At 38.3% G+C, this 19,405-nt stretch overlaps 1 protein-coding gene across 10 annotated transcripts in view; it reads left to right on the top strand.

The window, feature by feature from the left end:
* dctn1b (dynactin 1b) overlaps positions 1–19,405 on the top strand; it is a 33,787-nt gene that overhangs the window by 1,004 nt on the left and 13,378 nt on the right. For 3 of the 10 annotated variants that reach the window (XM_041971780.1, XM_041971781.1, XM_041971778.1), the window contains exons 1-6: positions 2,194–2,609; positions 6,635–6,886; positions 9,089–9,167; positions 10,615–10,646; positions 12,117–12,161; positions 17,615–17,632. In XM_041971780.1, coding sequence (XP_041827714.1) covers positions 2,577–2,609; positions 6,635–6,886; positions 9,089–9,167; positions 10,615–10,646; positions 12,117–12,161; positions 17,615–17,632 — 459 coding nt within the window. In that variant the 5' untranslated portion in view covers positions 2,194–2,576. Of the gene's footprint in view, positions 1–2,193; positions 2,610–6,634; positions 6,887–9,088; positions 9,168–10,614; positions 10,647–12,116; positions 12,162–17,614; positions 17,633–19,405 lie in introns of those variants that run through there. The other 7 variants (XM_041971785.1, XM_041971784.1, XM_041971788.1 and 4 more) reach the window with 5 other exon arrangements.

Raw genomic sequence — 19,405 nt, 5'->3', positions numbered from 1 at the left:
AAGAAAAGAACAATTTATAAAAGGGGTTAAAAAAAAGCAAAGAAATATCCAACTAGAATTTGTTTAAGCCCATATTGATGTTTTCATTTTGTCTGCTTTATGCAGGGAGAGGTTAGAAACCCTTGATTAATACATTTGTGAAGAAACAATATAAGTAAACAGACTTATTAAAAGGCAAATGGATTATGAATAAACTGAATATGATATGCAGTCTGTATTCATTACTTTATGCATTATGCATTCATTTAAAGAAGTGGAAAAAGAATGAAAAATAGCTGTTTCTTGTGTGATCACACATCAGTAAAACATGTTTAAAATAGCATTGATGATAAAAAAGATAGAATTATCACACCTGGTATATTAAATGGCTTTGATAAAATGTGATAAATTAAGTATTGCCAATGACATCAATAGATATGATCATTTACCTGGTGAGAGAATAAAGTATTTGTGGTTGCTTTTACCTCGACTAGTTCATCTTCATTCACACAGTAACTACTCTGCAGACTCACTGTTGACTCAATGTTACTCAGTTTAATTCAGTTCAGCTTTATTTATATAATGCCTCTTCACAACAAAATCAGCTCAAGGCATTTTACAGACGTGATCAATTCAAGTTAATTCATTGTGAACCAATTAAAATGATTATATATATAAATATATATATATATATATATATATATACATCATCCTTTTAAATAATAGAAACACATTTAATTGAATAGATTATTAGCTACTTTCTACTTTTGGTACTGTTACATGCTAGTAATGAGTACTGACACAGCAGTTTCAGATTCAGTCTGCCATTCAGCTGCTGTGACGTTGTCAAAATTATTTTCTCACATGCAAGCTTCTGTCACACAAATTTAATTAAGACATGCTATCCTAGTATTCCAGGTCTTTACCTTATTTATCTGTGATGATGATCTGTTCCACCCCGATCAGCAGACAGGTTGAGATAAGTCCTCCTTGATTCCCAGAGTGTCACCTTTGTTTCTGCAGCCGTCCTGTTTGCTGGTCTGTACTGGCTCGTGTGGAGTTTTACAGAGCTGCTGACACCCCTCTCCCTGCCATGTTAACCCTCCGCTGTGAGGTGACAGAGCTTTTATTTAGACTGTCTGCTGGTCATCTCTGTTTCAGTCACTTGGTTGGAGATGAGGACTCTTCCTTTTTCCTGTTTCTATTAGATTTTGAACACGCCCCCACCTCCTTCTCCTTTTTTTCTTTTTGGTTTGGTTCTGCCTTTGTCATTTGCATAAAACGGTGCAAAGAGACTGCAGAAATTTGCTTTGTGTCCCCAAACATCCCAAAGTCTGCAGAACTCACCAATGCCTACAAATAAAAAAAAACACAACTGTCACCTCATCAATACTCTGTATGCATGAAAGTAATAAACATGTTGTCCTGGCCTTTGCTGGGCTACTGGAGTTTTATAGGTAATGCACTCTTTTACACTATTCGTCCCTCCTGAAAGCTACTTTCTTTTGTTTTTCTGCTGTAATGCATGCCTTCCAGCATCTCTCATTGGCCTCTAATCTGAAAGGTTTTGCGCAGAAACCCTGCAGCATTTGCTTCCACTGCAAAAAGACGACAGCACAGAGTTAAAAAGCTTCAGCCATTCAGTTTGCTGAATAAAGGGAGCTAATCCTCCCTCTGTGATGGTTCCACAGTATCAGTCTGGACCCTGATGCAATCCGCAGGCTTTTGCTTACAGTGAGCAACATTACAAAGCATCACCTGGTTCTTTTGTGTTTATCCACAATGAAACAGAATCAGACTGAGCAGAACTGGCTCACCTCCCACTGCCTGACAAATGCTTACTGCTTGTATTTCTGGATTTTTAATTTTCTGCAAGACTGAATTTTTGTTTATCCTTGAAAGTGAAAAGATTTTTTATTTTTTTATTTTTTGATGCATTCTTTTTGTTGACTAACTGATCAGTCATAACACTTATCATCACAGTATTTTGTAATTTAATAATTAAGTCTTCAGGATTGAAAGTGCACTCCAGATGAACATATCTGAACATTTGCATCAACCCATGTTAGGACATTGATGAAAATAATTTTTTGTGGAGCCTTTGAGTGGAATATCTGCAGACTTTAGGACCCAGCACCTCTGTCAGGGCCTATACCACCCTCCCTCCTGCAGAAGCCAACGCAGACAGCAGCACAACGCAGTGCTGCCGCTCAGCTGATGTGCTCATAGCAAACCAAACGTGGTTATCCTTTCTTACTCCTTTTCTTTTGCTCTGCTGTTGGCCTCTGAATCCTCCATCAGATGGCTGGATCAGCACTCTCCGACTCATCAGAAACTTCCAACTAGAGCCAAAACCTCCTAGAGACTTTTTGTAGAGAGGAGGGACGGGGGAGTTAGGATGAGGTGAGGGATGGTGTGATTCTGTGAGAAGACAGAAAGGAAGAGGGAGACGCTCCAGGAGCAGCATCACTTGAATCCCCCTCCTGTCTCCTCTACTCGACCCCCCTTTCTGTCTGGCCGACGTTGTCCCCGATAACACGCTGCTTCAGTCAAGACAGGGAGTTTGGGAGTGGGGGGCTGCTCGGCGACAAGGAAACATGTCACACACTAGAAGGAATACGTACACCCGGGTGAGTTTTCTAAAGCGTATATACATATAAAGAAGACTGTGGTGTTGAAGTTAGTCCTAATCAGTGGGGTATTGCCTCTATTCTTGTCTGTTTGATTTGTTTCACTTTGTCGTCTCCTCTCAGCTGATCACTGCTTTCAATAGAGGGGTTTCTAATCTATTTCAGTGGTGCGTTCCCCTGTTTAAATTGTCCTCTCTTTGTTTGGCTCCCATGCCCCACTGGGCTCGGCATTGTGATATTAGAGTTCAAACCTCTCGTATGACTTGACTCTGACAGTCGTCACTCTAGCTGATAACAGAAGACAGACAGGCAGGTAGTTAGTTAGAAAGGCTTTTTGTTATCTACAGACACAATCCACAAACCCAAGGAGACTTCCTGTTTGTCATCCGTCTCTGAGTCAGGCTGCTTCCCTGTCACCGGGAGGCATGACATCAGGTTTCATCTTATTCATATTACAGCTATATTTAAGCTTTAAAGCGTCCATTTTCCTCCTTCAGACTGGAAAGAATATGGTTTAGTTGGTAATTTAGCTCATTCAGTGTTTGGGACACTTAAAAGATGACAGCATTTCAGACAAATACTTCTCTGGAAGTCAAAAACTGTCATTAGGCTGACAACAAGCATTGTTATCAATTAAAAAAAAAAATTATTTAGAATTAGTCGATATGAGCTCTTGCGTTGTAAAAGTAGAGTGGGGCTAAATAATTCAGTACGTTGTCCTCAGGTCCTCTGACTTCAGCAAAGGGAAACAGGTCGGGACAATGAATGAATGAACAACAAAGGAGTACTTTAGACCAGGCGATAGCCTGAGCTGTACTTGCTTTCGTAAGCAAGAGGCTGTGTTTTAAAGGAGGATCTCATCAGATTGTTGTATCAGCAGATTGAATTTATTAACAAAACTGCTCAGAAGTCTTGTGCCAGCCCTATTTTTGTTATATATTCATAGAAAATAGACGCAAATACAGGACAGAGTTCAACCCTAACAAGCTTGAAAGGTCAGTATTTGCTTTATTCTTCAACACAGTCTGAACCCTCCTAGATAAACTTTCCTGTAATTTCTTTAAGTTGCCTTCAGGAATAATTCTCCAAACTTCTTGAAGGACATTTCAAAGCTTTTCTTTTGATACTGGCTGCCTTTTGTTCCATTTTTGTGATAAATAATCCCACACAGTAAATTCAAACTTTAACAAGAGCTCAACATTGAAAAGTCTTACAAAACCTGATAGTTTATTAAAACTTTGAAGCTGTCCACTAAAACCTTTCATTTCTCAATTGACAAAGAAACTAGAAACATAAAATAAATGAGTTGGTTGACTTGTAATTTTTTGTCTTTAAAGTCATGATCATATGTTCTGTATGTGTTTCACCGGGCTTGAAAGTTTCATATGTTGGATGAGCTCATAATAGGTCAAAAGATTCATAAAAAAGAAACTGTGACCTAACTTTAAGTCTTTAAAAGTTCTTCAGACCAGTTGTAAAGCAGCGCCACATTATGTATCTTCCTCGAAAGCCGTGGCTTAACAATAATTATAAATCTAGGTGTGATTTTTACAGCAGAAAGCACAGAAACAAAAGAGTCTTTATTTTTTTACATACCAACATAAACTTTGCTCATGTTTAATCCCATAATGTTTAGTAATATAGGCTCCTGACTGTTTAAGACCTTTAGGTATTTGGTTAAACCAAAAGTATGACTTCTTTGATGTGGTTACTCATGAAGGACACATTAGAGACGACATACTTGCACCACAATCATACAAAGCAAATGATTGAGGGAGTTTTTGGTGCAAATTCTGCTTGAATAACGGTTGATTAGGGAAAACTAAAAAGTATAAGAGCTTTAAACTGATACCAGATTTACAAAGACATAAGTTGGTGTGAAATATGAAAGAAAATGGAGTTTACATATATAGACTTGAGGAGTCTTTTGTTTAGAGAGCAGGTTCCCCATATCGAAGATCTAATCTTAAGCTAATTTTCTTACACTTTGTTGAATAAATATGGAAAACAATACTTCTCTTGCATTCTTGTTGAAACATTGATGATAACCACTTGTACTGTAAACACACTTATTTCCATGATTTCAGATTTAGTTTTGGACTTTTTCTGGTGCATCCCACAAATGTCCAATGAAGTTGAGATTTGGAAAATTCGGAGACCAGGTCAAAGCTGGACTTGCTTTTTATCTCTGTGAGGCGTTGCATGGTTCAGTGTATCGCTGTTGCTATGGTAATGGAGGTGTGCGCTCATTCTGCAGCAATGTTTAGGTGGGTGCTACCTGGAAAAATTGCAGGACTAAAGGTTCCCCACCAATTTTATAATTACAACACAAAATGGGTTGTTTAAAGTTTAGGTCGTTCTGTATGATGAAAGATTTTCAAATATGTCAAAAGTTTTCACAGATCAGGTTAAAATTGATCAGTTTGATTATCAGTGAATGATTTCATAAATACATTTGAAAATTGAGGTTTTTCTGTTAAAAGTAGTTTCAGGAGGGACATGGAAGACCTCTGGTTTGTATAGTTTGTTATGCTGTTTGCTGTTTGTTTAAGTTTGCTTTTTGTGCAGCTCTCTGTGTTTAACCTTAAATTTAAGCAGCATTTCACACAGTCTGTGTTTACAGTAAAGTCAAGGAGAGTCGGATCATTTTCCCTCTGAGTTATAACGTCTTCTCTCTTTGCTGCTCTGCTGAGTCACCATCAGTTCTAGGACATCACGCAGTAAATTGGGTTATGTGGGATTATTAGATCACAAAATACAGCGGTGAATAATTTAGTGCATGTTTCTATGTGTGTGTTTGTCTCTACACTTCAAATCTGCATTATGACATTTGATTTTTGTTTTGTAATTGTCTTCTAAATTAGACAGTAGACATAGGCATTGGCGTGAATATTGCAGCATCAGGACAAGGACTCTGCTTCACTTTTTGTGGGTTAAGACAAAAATGACTTCACTAAAGAGGACGCTGAATGTCAAGTGATTACAAATAGATAAGTGGCATTACAGACATGCCTCTCATGTTTGAGAGTCAAAGTCAAAACACTAATGTGTAAATCTGTAAATCCTTTAGAAATGCATGAACGAAATGATCAATATGGCATAGCTGAAGAATATAAGTTGGGAATATGATCACTTTCAATGCATCCCAGTGAATATGTTTTCCAAATGATGGCAATTCTCATCAACCATTCATTCTTTGGTTCAAAGCTAAGAGGAATAAACACTGCATGCAGCCAGTGCAAGTCAGACGATTATTTATGGACATATTTTAAACTTGATTGACAGAAACCTCCTCCAGAGGCAGCACAGATCGCATTTGCTAACATCAAAGTACAACATGTTTCACAAAGCTGTCAGAGGGTTTGACTTAATAATAAAAAAAATGTCAGAAGTACTTCAGTACTTGGGATGGGGGGGTGAATTCATCTTAACAATCTTAATGGCATAGCTGGTGTGACTAAAATCCATTGACGTAAGAGTTAAAAACTCATTATTATTCATGAAATACTGTTTTATCCTTTTTCTCTGCATGAATGAATAATGTTGGCTATTCAAGAAGAGTGAAAGTAAAATGGCAAAAAGCTATTCATAGTTTCTTTGAGCTTGTTTTCCTCGAGCCATTGGTCAAAAACTTGTAGCTGTTGGTTTTATGTTTACTGTATTGAAAAACAAGGTACAAGACAGTTTTATCTACATTTGATCTGAACTAAATACGATAAACTCAGAATATCTTAGAGCTCATTAAGTTTAACCATCAAAATGACTGTTACTGACTCTATGCTGACTTAGACCCTAAATTTATCAGAGACCCAAATCAAGTCACGCAAACTGTGGAAACCTAAACTTAATCTAAGGACAACTACGACGACAGGGACATGGATCAGGTTAGTTCTGATTCAACCATTGGGTCTAAATATACCACTCCATGAGAGTTGAACCCTGAAAATAAAAGGTAAAACATCATGATCTGCTAAATGTTTATTATAAATCATAAAGCATATAATTTTTTCTGCTCTCCCTCCCAGACCACCAGCAGTGGCAGCAGCAGGATGAGCTCAGATGGGGGCGGGCGGCCCGTCAAAGTGGGCTCCCTGGTGGAGGTGATCGGGAAGGGGCAGAGCGGCACCGTGGCCTACATCGGCACCACACTCTTCGCCTCCGGGAAATGGGTGGGAGTCATCCTGGACGAGGCCAAGGGCAAGAACGACGGCACAGTGCAGGGCAAGCGCTACTTCACCTGCGAGGAGAACCGCGGGATTTTTGTGAGGCAGTCACAGGTAACCAAAAAATACACTTTCTGCTTTAACTCAAAAAGTGTCTCAAAAACTAAACCCATTCAAGTCATCAAGCTGAAAGTTGGTTAAGAACACCAGTAGTGAACATCTCCCTCTTGCCTTTTTGTTGTTTAATGCAGCATCAGCACCGTCAATGAGCCTTGCAACAGTTTTTCAGCTGATTCAATATGAGGCTGCTGGGTCGGTCATTGAGAGAAAGCACTTACCACAACAGACTTATAAAACATATGCACCATACTGGTGCAGATGAATGATCCTAGCTTCCTTTAGAAGAAGAGTCTGCGCTACCCTTTCTTGTATACACAGACATAATTTCTATTTTAAGCCTCTGTAACACCACATACATACACTAAATTAGCAATAAAGCAGCACATTGGGTTGCCCTAAGTATGAATTGTCTATATAAATAAATTTGCATGGCTTAAAAAAGAGGCAGGCAGCATTAAAGGCAGTTTAATGGTTATTTTCATCATTTTCTGACCAGATTAGATCAGTGTGTTTACAGTCATGAAGCAGAAAGAAGTCATTTAACATTTCTGAATCTGAACTCCTCAACCATTCTTAATAATGGCTTAAAGAAAAATTATTTATCTGAGTATTTTAAAATGTTTGAAATATCAAAACAATCTATTATTTGGGAAAGAGAAATATATTGATCGTTTTATATTAATATTGTTACAGGGACTTATCCAGACAGGTCAACACACACAGACACTACACTCCATTTTCAGTACTGATTGTCTGTTTTATAACTAACCCTCTTCATTACCAGCGTCTGACCCTGTCCGTCTCTGCCTTATTTTGTTACGATCGGCAGCTATGAATCCGAGCGAGTGGCCATGACTTGTGGAGTCCCCCAGGAGTCAGTCCTTGGACCTCTTCTGTTCAACTTGTATATGGTCCCTTTGGGTAAAATATTACAGAACTATAGCATTAATTATCAAAGTTATGCAGATGATACACAACTTTGTGTCTCTGTCACCAGATGACTGCAGTCCAATAGACTTAATGTGTCAGTGTCTGGAGCAAATAAACACCTGGATGAAGGAGAATTTTCTACAATTAAATAAAGACAAAACTGAGATTATTCTGTTTGGTAGCAAAGAGAAGAGGGTCAGCATTGGCAAACACCTGGAGACTCGGGCTCTTAAAATCACCAACCAAGTTCGTAACCTGGGAGTGTTGATAGACTCAGACCTGATTTTCAGCAGCCACATCAAAGCTGTCACTAAGAAGCTTTTTACCAGCTCAGAAACATCAACAGAATTAAAAGTTTAGTCTCCCAGAAAGACCAAGAGAAACTCATCCATGCATTCATCTCCAGTAGACTGGATTACTGTAATGGTCTTTTAACAGGACTTCCTAAAAAGAGCATTAAACATCTGCAGCTCATCCAAAATGCTGCTGCTAGAGTTTTAACCAGGACTAAAAGATCTGAACACATCACACCAGGTTTAAAATCTTTACACTGGCTTCCAGTCAGTCACAGAATAGATTTTAAAACCCTTCTGATTGTTTACAAATCCCAGAACAGTTTAGGCCCAGAATACATCTGTGATATGTTCAGAGAATATAAACCTAGCAGAGCTCTTAGATCCAAAGACTCTGGTCAACTAGTCCAGACCAGAGTCCAGACTAAACATGAAGAAGCAGCATTTAGCTGTTATGCTGCAAACAAGTGGAACAAATTGCCAGTGGAGATTAAACTTTCACCAAATGTAGACATTTTTAAATCCATGTTAAAAACATTTCTTTTCTCATGTGCCTATGCATGAAATCTGCACGGTAACTTTTTAACTTATCTTGCTTTTAATCATTTTATTGTAATTGATTATTTTATTGTGATTATGTGTTGATGCCTTTTACTATTCTAAATATCTGTAATGTCTTTGTTTTATGTAAAGGACTTTGAATTGTCCTGTACATGAAATGTGCTATACAAATAAACTGCCTTGCCTTGCAGCCGTAGAGGCTGCGATAAAGAAAGGAAAAAGTTAAAACTCACTTGAGCTGTTTGACATTTGAGTGAACAACAATAAACAAGCTAGGTTTCTTTGTGGGCTCCATTCGTAACATCCATGTCTGCCAGCTCAGTTCTGGAATAAAAGAGCTGCCAATAAAAGCCTCCTGTGGTTTGAGGGACATGGCTGACCACCTCTACTGCTGTGTGTATCTCTGTCTCAGATCCAGCTGGTTGACGATGGAGCCGACACAACATCTCCAGAGACACCTGAGCCCGGCACCGGCAAGGTCCCCAAACGAGGTAAGGACACAAATGGTCATATTCACAGGCTTGTCATGAGTACAAAGAAACCCTGTAGATTTTGACCTTTCGCAGCCTCGAGGACGTGTAAGCTCAGAAAATCAAACATATAACAAAATGAGACAATTTAAAAAGGTGTAATTCAAGTATTATATGCACATATGTGGGCACAAACAGGAAATCAGATGAAACATTTAGTCCCCCACGAAAAGTCCCAGATTTAAAACCTCATCAGACTTTCGTTAAAAGGCTGTTTGGGTCTTCAGTTTAGGTGTTTTAAATGGATCAGTTTATGTGTGATAGACTGTCGAGGGCCTAAATATTCCTGATCTTTTAGACCCTGCAGAGACTTTCTGCTAATTTGGTCTTTTACAGTATCATGAAAGTCGGGTCTCAGTGTGTGCTTTAAATAAAACTGGTTTAAATCTGGCTGATGGAAGGTTATAAACATTAACACATACATTATCCTAACTCTGCTTTCATTTAGAAAAGAATATACTTTCCACATTTGGTTGTGAAAATGTTTTATCCACCAGAGGATGGAGCTGCACTGTTTCCATGGTTACGTCTCAATGCTGCTGCATCAAATAGAGGGAGATGGTTCTGTACCAGTAACATCCACTTCCTCCCTCTGAGAGCAAAAGTTTAAGTGCTGACTCATTAGGTATGTCTTTAAAAACTGTCGATGCTTAAATAAGGTCAAAATGAGACTTGTGTTACCCGGCAACATGACGTTTCTCAAAATCAGGGCCGTGGTGAAGTAAAATAGCCTTGGGTTAAAGATGATGCTCTGCACCAAAATCCACCAGAAGGACGAATAGGAATATTATTCGCTTGTGTCTGCAGCTTTTTCACAGCAGACACAAAGCAGATGTAATTGATAACTTTAAAACGGCTCCATTTATCATGTATTTTTCATATGCAAATAACTTAGATTAAATAATGTTTATTTTGTAGAAATTCATCCTCAACAAATGGCTTATCATTGCTGAGTGATGCAGCAGGATGTTGAGTTCAGGTTTGATAAATTACCCACATCTGTTTCCAGCAGTTTCACCTGCAGCAACAGCTGTCATGTCAGTCAGAGAGTTTTTAAATCACCCTCCTTTCATCTGAAAGTGATTAACCTGGTATGAGTGATGTTGTGGCGTGTCAGTAAAATAGACCAGCGTGCTCCTTTACACATGACAGTCGGATATATTTGTCATCAGATTAGCATAAATGATCCAAAAGAAGCTTTAAGGACTTCAGTCACCAGCATGGATGTAATGGCAAAAAGGAGGTGTTTATAGATTTCCTGTGCTGTCAGTACTCACCATCTGGTGAAATGACAATAAATTACATCAACTTCATCCTGTTTGTACCAGGATCTGTTCGTAAAAGAATATTGGATTTATTATTTTATGAGCATGTCTCTTATTTTCTGTTACTCTTTCTATTTCTGCAGAGATCCCAGAGGCCACCAAGTCTGCCAAACTGGTGAGTCAGATAACGTGTATGGTGGGAAGGTGCCCCTGATACCTAACTGTGCACACACTCACACACATGGAAACAAACTGCACATGCAGATACACACATTTCACCTCACTGTCTGCTTATGTAGCTTTTGTTTGTTTTTTGTTTTTTTACCACATTCACACCCTAGTTTTCTAATTCTGAAACAGTAGCTAAAGAATAAACAAAAAAGATACAACATGAAATAACTTTTAGTCAGATTTCTGTCTGTTATAGTGAAACCTTAAATGAGCTAAATCTAGTCTTTTTTTCTCTCTGAACTCTGAGTTGCACGTCTTGTCCAGCAGAGGGCGATGTTTACTTACAGTTAAATATGAATACTATTATCTGGTGCATAGGTCCGTATGTTTATTAGTGAGCTGATGCAAAAACTAAATAATTACGTTACTTTAATATTCCTCTCAAAAGTCAAGAGAAGAGAGTTGTGGTTGTGACATTTCATGTCACTGTGTGACTTATTTTTTATTGTATTTAGAAGAGAAGTGTGATGGTGAGATACAGCAGTTATTAGTTTTTATTCAGGAGGTTATGATGATATTGGTAATGCCTTACCAATACAAAAAATAACTTACAAGATATGTGTTTGTCATTGTAGATTATTCTTCTTTTTATTTAAATTTAATTTATGAATGATTGCAGGAACAAAAGTAAAGCAGGGAAGGAACCTAAACTGATGTAAAACAGGTATATTTATTCTAAAAATGATATTATCAATTTCTCTGGAGCTTTATGTTCCAAAAGTAGAGTGTCGCTGCTGAAATAAATAATAAGATAAATAAATAAGAAATAAAAAAATCCCTTATTGTTTCTCAGTGGGAAATTGTACTATCATAGTAAGCTTTAATTTAATTTAATTTAATTTATTTATCTAAAATAAGTCAAAATTATTCTAACAATATAAAACTGACATTTTTAGGATATTTCACAATTTGAAGGAAGTGACCCTTAGTATTTTTCCATGGGGAAAAGTAATAAGTAAATAAATAAAATTGCTAAAGAAAACAGATGTTATGTCAACTAACTGAAAGAAATATTTACAGATATGCTTGATACACTCTATGTATAAAAATAAACTTAATTTTATTAGCAAATATTTTTAAACAAGTGTTGACAAAGATATATTTTAAAGTTTCTTTTGTGCAACATATAGAAAAAAAATGATCTATATCTGCATGTAGATGAAGAAATTTCAGTGAGGTGTTTTGTTTTTTCATGTGCAGACTGTGATAAAATGAACTAAATGTAATGCGAAGGAAGAGTCAAGTGTATTGAATGAAGTGCAGTGAAGATGTGTTCTTGTAAAAGTTTGACAGAGGTCCTCCACTGATTGCTGAATCACTCAGTTCCCGTCTCCCCCGGCATGCCGCTGACAAACTCCCGATCTTTAACCTTCCCCCCTTCCACCTCCCTCCTTTTCCTCCTTGAACCACGCAGCGAGGACTGAAGCCCAAAAAGGTGCTGCATGTTTCTCTAACCTCGGTACTGTTGTAATGTTGATGATGATGATGACGATGACCGCAGTAACCGTGGTAACCGTGGCTGTGAATGGCCTTGCTGCTGCATGGCAACAGGGCCGTGCCCATCATTTGCCCATGATTCCTTGCAGCTCACCACACTGCCATCCCTGGTGTTTGTACTGAAGCGCTCTGTGTTTGTACGAGTTAAGTCTTACAAAGAGGCGATGTCTGCGTCCACCATCCTCACTTGTACGTCTGCCACCTCGCCACGCCCTTCGCTCTGTTTGCATTGAGTCAGCTCTGTGGCACATGATGTGTTTGGTCTGTCTGCTTTCTGTGCAATATTTCAGCGTTTCAGTAGCTACCTGCTCAGATGCTGCATTTTACTGGAAGACGTTTTGCAGGTTTTTAAGTGAATCAGTCTTATTTGCATGACATTTAGTAACAATGGTCTAGATTATTTCATATATGCATATTGTCTAGCAGGGTGGGATGAGTTTTCTGGGAGACAAAGAGTTTCTTTTTTGGGGGCCTCTGCATCCAATCAGCTGGAGTGACTTATTCTAAGAAACAATCAATCAAGATCTACTCCCCTTAGAAGAAGAGGATTTACCAACCTTTGTGTTGACAGGCAGATAGATGATGTAGATGTAACTTTAAATGAGTCAAATAAGATTTTTTTATTACCATCGCTGTACTCTGTGACATCATTTTCATTGTATGTATACATTTTTACAATACCAGTGCAGATAAAAAAAAAATGGCCGCCATCTTTCTTTCTGTCCTGTTAAGCCCAGTTCTTGTTGCAGACAAAAAAAACAAAACAAGATATTCCTGCAAAGTGATGCTGCCATGACAGAGAAAACAACTAGATGAAATGAATATTTGGCGTTTGCATCTTCTTTGTGTTTTCTCTGTTTACCTGTAGTTTTGGCAGGACTATTGCTCCCACAGCGTGATGCATCCATCACCATGTTTAACTGCTTTGATGAGATGGTTGATCATTCAAGTGGGTCTTTAAAAATTGTTATTTTTGCGATATTTCAGATATGACAACCTGTTACGACCCAGGCAGCTCTCAGCAGGCTGTTATTCTATGCTGTGCTGATGGTTGTCCTTGTCTTAGGTCCCTCTGTCTCGTAGTGACCACTGGCTTGTTGGTTACATGACATTTTTATGTGTTTGATAACAACAAAGGTATGTGTCTTGACATAATTCTGTTTCCTAAGCTCATGGGCATCTTTCCCAACCTCAGGCCTTTGTTTTCTCTCATCAACAATCATAATATTTCTGTTGGCAGGTGTGTTTGTCTTCTTGAGTTAAGTTTATTTAAGTTGGTGTAACAGGACTCCAAGTCAAGTTGTGGAGATTTCTTAAGGATTAATGATTGAATTATGATTCACTGTCAGTTTCTAAAACACCAAACCAGTCTTTATATTTTATTGTAAAGTTTTTATACAATAGAAATAGAAAACCTTTATTGTATGATCAGTTTTATAAAACATTCTTTCTACTCTGTTTGATTATTTAATGCTAACAGACTAAACTAGACACCTTATGCTGGGCTCACACCAAACGATTTTCACGATCGCAGAATAAAAACGGAAGTCTTTAGGAAATCTTAGGAGTTTTAATGGAGTCACAGCGAGTTCCCGTCATCTCGGTTGTTAGGTGTAAGCTGGTAATCTGTGCTGTTTAATGTCAATCCATCCCTAGTCTTGGATCTGCGACATTATGATATTATCGCAAGTCGCAGTGACGAAACACGATCACAACCAATAGCGGAGGTCTGACAAAAGCAGAAACAGGAATCCCAACAGTCAGAACAATGGCAAAAACGTAAAAAAAAAAAAAAAGACGAACAAGAAGCGGTGATAAAACGTCTTATGTGGACCGTCCAGAAAGAGGAGCGGACGGTTATTAAGAAGTTACAGTATAATGATCTAACAAATGAGAGAAGAATAGAAACTTCATTCTTCCCTCCAGATTGTGATGAGTCGGTGTAACACCTGGTGGAGATGCAAAGCCACACTTAATAATGATGATGTGTAATTCCCTCCTGGAGTAAAACTCTCCCCATGTTTGCTTAAATGTGGGCAGATCAGCCCTGTTCCATATCAACTGTCCAACATATCACAATAAAATGCTAAAAGAACCTAGTTGTAGTCTTGTAAATAGTGACCCCAAAAGATTCACAATCTTTGTCAAATCTCAGTCTGAGACTAGGCTGAGACTTAAAACTCTAAACATTGGTCTTTAGATGTGAGCTGGTAGTCTTTCAGAGTCTTGTGCAAAGCTTTTAAAAGTCTTCTGGTGTAAGCCCAGCCTAAGTTTTGTATATGTAGATTTTTAAAGAAGCGTTCCTACAGTTTTATCTGTTGACCTGCAGTTTTTACTGGTAAATATTTTCATGTGTTTTGGAGGCCGTTTTATGTCTCTTCATGTTCTCTTATCAGTGCACTCTGAAGGTCATTCCATCTGCAGCAGGACTAGCTGTTATTTTTGTCACCGAATTGAGTTTCAGTGAGTTCGGGCTCATTTTCTTGCAGCAGAGTGTGTTGTTACCAGTCAGAGGTTTCCCTGATTTTTCTTGTATGATTATAAAATTTTATCCTGAATGTTGATGTTGCATCACTGTACCATGTCGAAACACCTTGGAGCTCCTCATAAGACAGCCCATTGCTCTTTAACAATCATCCTCCGCTGACTCATAAATGCAGATATTTCTCTGCTGCTCAGTCTGAAAATGTCAGAGTGTGACTGAGGTGAAATGGGCTGCCCTCCTGCCTGCAGAGACCTGCAGTGTATAGATTCCCTGTCAGCTCAGTTTTATTTGATTATCTCCAGCACTGCATCTCCTCTTCAGAAGGCTGACTTTTAACATGAGGAGGGATCTGTAAAGACACGGAGGCAGTCATGAGGTTACTGAGGTTCCCAGACATGCAGGGGAATGTGAAACTAAATGATGAGTGCATCCTTTTCACACAGAAGAGAGAAGGGTGTGTGTGGTTGTGCTGTTGAGGCTGCATCACAGCAACCTCAGAGGCTGTAAGTGCTTGGAAAGCAGGAACCTGATACATCTCCACCCATCCCATCATCCTCTCTGCCTTTCTGCCTCTCTGGCTCCATTACTCTGGGGGCATCACTTAGTCTGTGTGTGAGAAAGCGAGGGGATTACAGAGGAAGATGTTGAATGTTTTAACAGGACAGATTTCTCTCAGCTGCTCTGTAATGGATACACACAAACAGCTTTTTTTTCTGCAGGCCCAACAGTCCGAAGTCATTTAATCCCCTACCCAAGAAGTTTTATTTCTTTGTGTTTAATTTTTTGTCAATGACACGACTTTACTTTAGGTTAAAAGCTTCCATCTAATCAGAGTATTCCCTCTGAATTAATCCTCTTACTTCCTCGTGTCATCCCGCTGAGCTGCTGGAGCAGAAGAGCTGATTAGTGCAGCAGAGGGAGATGTTACGATGGCTGCTCACATAGCTGCTGGAGTTAATTGACCAATTAGATCAGTCTACACACTAAAAGCTTGTTTCGCTGCGTAGCAAGTTTTCATTCTAGATGTCAAGATATGACAAGTTTTAATACAACCTTTTTACCTTTTATTATTTTATTTACTAAATCATTTTGATTCATATTTATATTTTAAATATTTTATTTATGTATCTACATATCTATTTATTATTTACTGGATGTATTCATTATTCACTATTATTAACTTGTTTCATACGTATGTCCAGTAAAATAACAAGAACAAAAAAAAGACATCATCATCTGTGGTTAGTTAATTCCAGTTCTTATGTTGGAGGTTTTTTTTGAGTGATTAAAGTGACAAAAATCTGAATTTTCTATTAGAAATAAATGTAAGCTCAGTGTAAATATCAGGATATAATTCTGGTAAGTTTTATTTTAGTACCCATAGCTGGCTTGGGTTATAATCAGCAAACCCCATTAGTTTTTCATGTTATGTTTATGGAGGGGCTCCATGTTAAAAACAATAAAAAACCTCTGTGGTAAAATGTATAGTTGTTGTTTTCTAGGGCCCTACAATGTGATAAGGGCCAGTTTGCATCATTAAGTCTGTTACGTTAACAATACAATCATTTATGGTATTATGCCTTATATGCAGTGTTGGAGCCCTTACCATCTTTATGCAAAGCGCATTTTTAAGAAATCTTAATTTTCTAAAAGTTCATGTAACATTTGTAGAAAATATGTTTGAATGTGCATCTTGCCAGAATCCCACAGCTTCAGCTTTGTGTCTATCATATTGTAGAAGGACTCCAGAAGGTTTTGTCAACATATTTCATGAACTGTATGCCAAGGCTAAAACCGCTGCAAACAAACTTTGAAGCCCAAGTGCTCAGCATATATAAATCATGCAGAAAACGGCCTTTAACTTTTTAGCCTATTTTCAAAAGAGCAGGTTTATTTATGACTTTATTTGTGCCCTTTGTTGGAGCCAATGTGCGCTAAACGCTTGTAAATCTAAATGTCCTTCAACTGTGACTAAAAACTAAAGTTCGAAGGTTGGAAGAGGGAGAATTAAATGACTATGCACATCTTATAACTATTTAAATTATGTTTTTCTACCATCTGACTTGAGATACCAACAACTGTCCAATCAAATCCTTTAGGATGTTTCAATAAATAAAAGAAAAACGATTAAGCAATAAAATGATGAACTTTCCTTGTAAATATTTTATGAGACAGATCAAGTGGAGGTCCCCTTTTGTTTTTGTTCTTTTAAGAAACCCACTGGAGGATCTGCCAGTGTTGCTAGGAGACGAGAGGCTTGCATCAGCGTTGCTGCTCATTTTCCCTTCTCACCCCCATCAACAGCACCACCCTCCTCCGTCTCACAGCCTCTCTTTCCTCCTCTGTCTGTCCCCGATCGCTGCTCCTTCCCTCTGTGTCTGTCTGTGGTCGAGGTGGTGATGAGTGGGTGAGCTGCAGCGAGGCAGGGAGGGCACACAGTGATGTAATGCAGGAGCGAGGCACTGGCTGGACTGACAAATCACAACCACGAGAAGAGGGGGGGTGAGAAGAAGAGTAGAGGAGGAAGAGGGAGGAGAGGCAGGTTAGGGGATCAGAGGCGTCTCCTGTTGTAGCAAGGAGGCAGCGAGATGTCAGAGTCCTAATCAGAGCTGAAAGCCAAAGAGTGAGGGCTCTGGGAAATGGATTATGAGAGAAGCTAAGAAAGAGGACATAAAGGAGGACGATAGCGGGAGAAAGGGACAGACGGAGGGAGGGAGGGGGAGCCTGGGAATAAATCGTCGCGGCCATTTGCACCACTGCAGCTTCCCGGGCCGAACCGCCGCTGCTGCCTGTCTGACTGCTCGGCTTCAGCTGTCCGCCGTCGGTCCTGAACTCTGTCTGTGTGGATCTTTGCCTGTTTTTTTCCATTCCTGTGTGTGTTTTGTGAGTGTGTGTTTGTGTCTTTTTCTCTTACAAATATGATGAGACAGACCCCTGCACCCAGGAAGGTACAGAACTTCATATGATCCTCTTAACTGTTGAGATGTTGCTCTTGTTGTTGCCATCATCCATTTGTTTTGTTGGTGCAGCTTCTGTAAAGGTCATGCTTTCAAGTTTACTCATTTTGTTTTAGTGGGATTCGCCATTTCTTTATCTCTCCAGTGGCATTAAGAAACAGTTTCCCTGTAGTTCAGTAGTGCTCCTTTTTAACTTTTAAAAATTTGGTTTATTTTCGCCTTTCTGTTGTTGGATTTTTGCAGAATTATTTCATGCATCTGCAACTGTTCAGTTTAGTTCATCATCTCATATTTTATCTCTTGTGCAAGCTTTAATTTTTTATTTGGCTTCATCATGCAGAAGCCTTTTTTTGTTCCACACAACAAGCAAATAATTTCACTCATGGTTGCAGATTTGGTAGATAGGTTCTGTGTGTAGTTTGTTCTGTATTTAATGGCACAACAATATGGCTTACGAAGGCTGTCAGTTCCTATTCAGGTACAGCTGTTAACTGGAATAATTTCTGCTGAATGGTCCAACTCTAATCCAATAAAGACTGATAACTAGCAGAAGTAATGGCTGCTCCAAGCTGAGCACAGAGGAAGTAGGTTCACAGAAGGTGGAAAGTGAAAGATTAAAGGTCAAGAAACTAAAGTGGAAAAGTTAGAAGTATCTGCACAGAACTGAGAATAATCATATTTTATCTGGTTTCATTATGAAATGGAGATATAGGTTTGTTTTAATGAGCTACAAAATATAGATTTAATCTGTTTTAAATGACGTCTTGGCATCGTTCAAAGCAGAGCCAGTTTTCTACCATAACAGATGTGCAGCGACATTCATGCTTTATTGTTATATGTATGTTAAAAATGTCAGAATTTTATGAAACAATCCCGCAAAAAATTGTAGTTTAGCACTAATCTGAGATGAGCCTGTATTGTGGAATAATGCTCATTATATGTACACGGAGGATACATTTTAATATATATGAGTGTATAAGTTAATATATTATTTTAATTGTAAATAAATGATTAAAAAATTAATGTAGTTTATTCTAAAATGTCAATATTGGTCCGTTTTGTCAGATTTACATGATTTGTAAATTGTATTTTTCTGTATTTGGATTGTTGACAAGACTAAATAAAGGGACAGAGGAATTAGAATAATCTATATCACAGCTAAAATAAAAGTTTAAAGGAAATTATATGTATTTTACTCATGTTATCAACTCAGGCATTTTTTTAGGAAATTTTGTTAAAAGAAGTTGTAAATGTCTCATTAAGCAGAGAAATTTCATATAAACTAATTATTGTCTTGTCCCAGAAATCTGCTAAAAATGGTAATTATCTCCACTTTTTAGATGCACTCATGTGCAGTGTCTCATTCAGGAAATGTGTGTTTAACCATTGAAACTCAGGTCTGCTGTACAAACCTTGTATTATTTCAGCACTTTGGAGCAGAACTGGGCTCAGATGGAGACACAAAGTGGTCTTTGAGGCTGCGACGGTACCAGTTAGTGTCTATGTTGGCACTATGGTTTTGGTCTTGTGAGTGAAATAGATGAGGCCATTGGAATAAGTGGGATCATTAGAAAATCAGCTGAGCAGAGATCTGCGTAGTTGCTTCATGATAACCGGAGACGTCTGTGGGTTTTTACTGTCAGTAAAGCAGCAGATAATTCAGTCATGTCAGCTTCATTCACCCCCTTTTTAACTTTGATTTCTCATTTAATATGAATGTTGCCTTGAATGTCTAACCCTGGCTGTTTCCTTCTCTTCCCTCCT

The sequence above is a fragment of the Melanotaenia boesemani genome, chromosome 20 (genome assembly GCF_017639745.1).
Source record: "Melanotaenia boesemani isolate fMelBoe1 chromosome 20, fMelBoe1.pri, whole genome shotgun sequence".
Taxonomy (NCBI): Eukaryota; Metazoa; Chordata; class Actinopteri; order Atheriniformes; family Melanotaeniidae; genus Melanotaenia; species Melanotaenia boesemani.
Note: the sequence above shows the minus strand (reverse complement) of the source record. Positions and strands in the feature narration are given on the sequence as shown.